This window comes from Microtus ochrogaster, chromosome 8 (genome assembly GCF_000317375.1).
Source record: "Microtus ochrogaster isolate Prairie Vole_2 chromosome 8, MicOch1.0, whole genome shotgun sequence".
In the NCBI taxonomy this organism is placed as follows: Eukaryota; Metazoa; Chordata; class Mammalia; order Rodentia; family Cricetidae; genus Microtus; species Microtus ochrogaster.
In genome coordinates, this window is record NC_022015.1 from 19,131,648 (window position 1) to 19,137,285 (window position 5,638).

The 5,638-nt window shown below is 46.3% G+C and overlaps 1 protein-coding gene across 1 annotated transcript in view; it reads right to left on the reverse strand.

Moving 5' to 3' along the window:
• Positions 1-5,638, reverse strand: part of Nfatc2ip (nuclear factor of activated T cells 2 interacting protein) — a 20,334-nt gene that overhangs the window by 3,375 nt on the left and 11,321 nt on the right. The window contains exons 6-7 of the mRNA XM_005351199.3: positions 3,176-3,320; positions 2,929-3,038 (exon numbers count right to left, since the gene is read on the reverse strand). Of these exons, the coding sequence (XP_005351256.1) occupies positions 2,929-3,038; positions 3,176-3,320 (255 nt within the window). The remainder of the gene's footprint in view (positions 1-2,928; positions 3,039-3,175; positions 3,321-5,638) is intronic.

Here is a 5,638-nt window from a genome sequence, read left to right on the forward strand (position 1 = left end):
TTTTTTTTTTTTTTTTTTTGGTTTTTTCGAGATAGGGTTTCTCTGTGGCTTTGGAGCCTGTCCTAGAACTAGCTCTGTAGACCAGACTGGTCAGGAACTCACAGAGATCCGCCTGCCTCTGCCTCCTGAGTGCTGGGATTAAAGGCGTGCGCCACCACCACCCGGCTGACCTAGGTCTTCACAGGAGGAAACAGAGATACCAGGAGTACACCAAGGAACTCTGGCGGCCACCAGAAGCTACAAAGAGAAAGAAGACTCAACGTGGAGTCTCAGCCTACAGAACTGTAAGAATCGACTTCTGCTGCTCTAAGCCCACCAGCTGTGGTGGTCATCCCTTGTTCATTCCATGGGGAGATATATTCCAAGACATTTATCTGGCACCAAACACAGCTATGATACTTTAGGAGTTATGGGTGGTGAGATAGCTCAGAGGATAAAGGCATTGGGCTGCCAATCCCTACAACTCCCATGCTAGAAGTAGGAAACTGATTCCCTCCATACATACTCCATGACACGCGCGCACACACGCGCACACACAGAGACATTATACAGTAGGAAATTAACAAAAGTAAAATTAGTTTTTTGTTGTTGTTTTTGGATTTTTTTTTTTTGAGGTTCTCACTCTACTCTTGGGTGGCCTGAACAGGGTTAGCCTCAAACACAGAGATCTACTGGAATTAAAGGGATGCCACCACACCTGGAAAATTAGAAGAATATTAACAATATACTATATACTATAATAAAAGTTATAATTTATGAATATATAAAAATGAAACAAGAAAAAATACAGTAAGTCTTAAAGCAATGGTCCTCAACCGTCCTAATGCTGTGACCCTTTAATACAGTTCCTTATTTTTCAAGACAGGGTTAAAAAATATTTATTTATTTATTTATTACGTATACAATAGTCTGTGTGTTATGTCTGCAGGCCAGAAGAGGGCACCAGACCTCACTACAGATGGTTGTGAGCCACCATGTGGTTGCTGGGAATTGAACTCAGGACTTTTGGAAGAGCAGGCAATACTCTTAACCACTGAGCCATCTCTCCAGCCCCTACAGTTCCTTATTTTGTGGTGACCTCCAACCATAAAATTTTCATTACTACTTCATAACTTTAATTTTGCTATTGTTATGAATAATGTAAAAAAACTATGTCTGAGGCAGTATCTGTGAAAGGGTTGTTTGACCCCCAGAGGGGTTGTGACCCACAGGTGGAGAACTACTGTTTGTTTGGTTTTTTTTTTAATAATTTATTTAATTTTATTCATGTGCTTTGGTGTGAAGGTGTCAGATTCCCTGGGACTGGAGTTACAGACAGCAGTGAGCTGCCATGTGGGTGCTGGGAATTGAACCTAGATCCTCTGAAAGAGGAGCCATTGCTCTTAACCTCTGAGGCATCTCTCCAGCCCCGAGAACTGCTGTTTTAAAGTGAGCCAGAGAGATGGTTCACAGGTAAAGGTGCTTACTGTCAAGCTGTATGACTTAATTCAATTCCCAGAACGCCACGGTGGAACCACCTCCACAGGCTCTCCTTGACCCTTCACACATGCACTGTGACACAAGCACCCACACAAATACATAGGCACAAAGGAAAAAAAACCCTAAAACTAAAAAGACGGGGCTGGAGAGATGGCTCAGAGGTTAAGAGAACTGACTGCTCTTCCAGAGGACCTGAGTTCAGTTCCCAGCAACCACATGGTGGCTCACAGCCATCTGTAATGGGGTCTGGTGCCCTCTTCTGACCTACAGGCAGGATATTGTATAAATAAATAAATCTAAAAAAAAAAAAAAAAAAAAAAAAAAAAAAAAAAAAAAAAAAAACAAAAAACCAAAATAACAGCTTAGCATGCACAAGGTGTGGATTTAATCCATTATTATTGTAGTTATTAACAAGGGGTCCTTTTCCAGTTAATGGGAAGAACTGCAGTGGTTTGGATGAAAATGGCCCCCACAGGCTCATAGGGAGTGGCACTATTTGAAAGGATTGGGCTGAGTGGTCTTGTTGGAGTTGGTGTGGCCTTGTAGAAGGAAGTGTGTCACTAAGAGTGGACTTTGAGGTTCTCAGAAGCTCTAGCCAGTCCAGTGTCAGTCACTCTTCCTGCCTGCAGATCTGGATATAGAACTCTCAGCTCCCTCTCCGGCACTGTGTCTGTCTGCATGCTGCCATGCTTCCCACCATGATAATAATGGACTCAAGCTCTGAACCTGTAAGCCAAACTCAATGACTTCGTGTGGTCATGGTCTCTTTGTAGCAATAGAAACCCTAGACAGGAACCTATGGTTGCTAGCAGAAATGGGATGGAAGCTACGGTTTGAATAAGAATGGCCCCCATAGGTGCTAGCATTTGAAATCTTTTTTTTTTTTTTTTGAGACAGGGTTTCTCTAACTTTGGAGCCTGTCCTGGAACTGGCTCTTGTAGACCAGGCTGGCCTTGAACTCTCAGAGATCCGCCTGCCTCTGCCTCCCGAGTGCTGGGATTAAAGGCGTGCGCTGCCACCACCACCCGGCTAGCATTTGAAATCTTGATCCACAGTTGGTAACATTTTGGGGGAAGCTTAGGAGGTATGGCCTTGTTGGGGGAAGCAAGTCATTGGAAGAGGGCTTTGAGAGCTCACAACTTGACTGTGATTAGCCATGGAGGCTCGCAGTGGCTGTCCCAGCTCTCATAAACTCTAACCTCTGGAACCATAGACCCCAAAAATCCCTTCCTTTCCTAAGTTGCCTTGGTCATGGCGGTATATCACAGCAACACAAGAGCAACACAGACCCTGAACAATATTCTTTCTCTCCATGACCTAGCTGGGTAGGCACACAGAAACAGGGGGGATCTGCAGCAAGTCAGGATTAGAAGTCCATGTCCTGCCAACTGACCAACTGACAGGAGGCAGGCAAAGCAAAGGGGAGGGGCACAGGCAGCCCCTACTTACAGGAGATAGTGAGATCTCCAACATCTGGTGTTTCTCCTTCCCCTGCACCCGGAGCTGGAGCTGCTGGGATGTCTCTGTGGCCTCTGAAGAACTGGTCAGCACCACACAATCTATGGAGAGCGGGATTGAGATGCCAGGTTCAAGTGGAGGCCTGGGAACAGAGTCTACATCTAGAGCCTTTCCATCCCCCTTAATCCCCCCACAGCAAAGACTTCCTCAAGACCCCTCTTCCTTGCCTTCTACTCACCAATGATGTCAGCCACTCCCAGTTTTAGGGCCTTAGGGGTGGCAGTAGGGGACAATTCTGTCTCTCCAAAAAGTAAAAGAATCCTGCTTGGAGACACCCCAAGGTGATTTGCCATGTAATCCACCACATTCTGAAGGGGTTCCGACTAGAACAAAGATAAACAAAGGAGTCTTCCAGCCTTGAAATTCCACACCCCAGCCCCAAGCCACCACCCCTAACATAAGGTTCTGGCCTGGGCCACTTGCTGAACTCTTTAACTGTGAGAGTTACCATATTTACCAGGAAAATACGAAATTAAATAGTGTCAACTCAGTGGTCTAGGCAAATAGCACAGAGAAATTAAAAGGCTGGGGCTAAGGAGATGGTTCAGTCAGCAAAGTGCCTGGCATACAAGCAAGAGGACCTGACTTTGGTTCTCCAGCACTACATAAAATGCTGGAGCGACAGGTGAAGCCTACATCCTGGTACTGACAAGGTAGAGATAAGAGGATCCCTTGAGCTCACGGCTAGCCAGCCTCACTGCATCAATGAGCTCCAGGTCTAGGAAGAGGTCATCTCAAAAAACGAGGTACGCTGGGCAGTGGTGGCACGCGCCTTCAACCCCAGCACTCGGGAAGCAGGTCTCTGTGAGTTCAAGGCCAGTACAAGAGTTAGTTCCAAGATAGGTTCCAAAGCTACAGAGAAACCCTGTCTTGAAAAATCAAAAAACAAAAAACTAAGTGGACAGCAATTGAGGAAGTCACTAGACATCATCCTCTGGCTTCCACAAACATATGCATGCACACAGGCACATACCCAGAAGATCATATCCTTAACAGAGAGAGAGAGAGAGAGAGAGAGAGAGAGAGAGAGAGAGAGAGAGAGAGAGAGAGAAGCAAGCAAGTGGATGTGGATTAGGAGGTAAAAAAGGGGTAAAGGGCAGAACCTCAAATACACTCCGGGCACTACTACCATTTTTTTTCCTTAAACTCAGAAATTTGATTCCTTAGGGAAACAGCTCATTTCAAAGTCTGGTACAAACTCATTCTTCTTTCTCAATGCTAGAGATGAAACTCAGGGCCACAAAAACACTATGCCAATTCCTGTCACTGAAGCACAGCTCCAACCACGCATCTATGTTGGAAGTACCCTATGGAGCAAAAAAAAAGCAGTGCCGGTAAGGCCATCTGCGACCAGCCTGCAAGCCTGGCCACACATGGTCTGTGCTCGTGAGACATCACTTCCACTAGCACTCTTGAACTTCTCATCCTGCACAAATGTCGGCCTTTGCCAAGAAGCTGGGCAAGCTCAGGATTACTGTGTGCTACCTGCTGTGTCCAAGGCAGAATGAACATACAAGGGAAGCATGGTGCCCTGGAGGAGAAAGGCAGCCTAGAGGAGGACTCTTTTTAAAAAGCTTCAGGAAGCCGGGCAGTGGTGGTACAGGTCCAGAATCCTCCAGCACTTGAAAGACAGAGAGGCAGGCAGGTCTGGGAGCTGGAGGAGGTCAGTCTGGTCTACAGAACAAGTTCTAAGACAGGCACCCAACTACACAGAGAACCCTGCCTTGAAAAAACAAAAACAAAATAAAGTAAATAGACAAATAAATAAATGAATAGCTAGCTTCAGATGCTGGAGAGGCAGCTCACAACTGTCAGAAACTCTAGTCCTGGAATTCAATGACTTCTTCCGCAGGTACTTGCACTCACGCCCATACTGTAGGGTTAAGCCAGCCCATTTAGGGCGGGTTTGCCTTAGGCGGTTGTTTACGGATAAATGGAGCGCGCAAAAGCTGCGAGCTCTCTTTCTTTCCTACCTCCTGTGCTACGCGGGAACTTCAGTTCTGTAAGTTTTATTTAATCATTAAAATTGTATATATTCTTTAATATTTGCCTGCATTTATTCATGCCGCTGCACTTGGCACCCGCTCCGTGGGGCATTGCCGGAGCATTGCGGTTACTCGCCCCGGAGGCTCCTGAGGGCTACTGCTCCCAGCGGCACCTCGCCCCAGAGGTCTCCGTGGGTGCGCAGAAGCAGCTGAGATTCTGAGCGACTGGATTTTCCCTGGTGCTTGCTAGAGAATCAAGCAGGACGGGAGAGCTAGAACTCCCGGGCGGTTCCGGCGCTCAGGTCATGTGACAGCAGCCCTGCGAGCCTGCTCAAACCGGCATCCCTTTGATTGGTTCACTTTGGCGGCTTTCTCTCTGTTCATTTTCCGGCCCAATTGCTATTAATCAGCCTGGTGTCTGCTCCAATTTTGTTTTTGAGTCATTTATTTCAGACTTAGGCCACATGGACTCAAGTGGACTCCTTTGCCACCTCTGGCAGGAACCAGTCATTGCAGGTAAAAGAAGTTTTTCTTTTATAAATAAAATGTCTGAGAACATAACTATTTCAGATTTCAACAGCTTTTTTGAGTGTACCATGTGGGAGATTTTACAAGAGGTGTCTATCACCCCACATCTATAGATATTTCTGGGATTC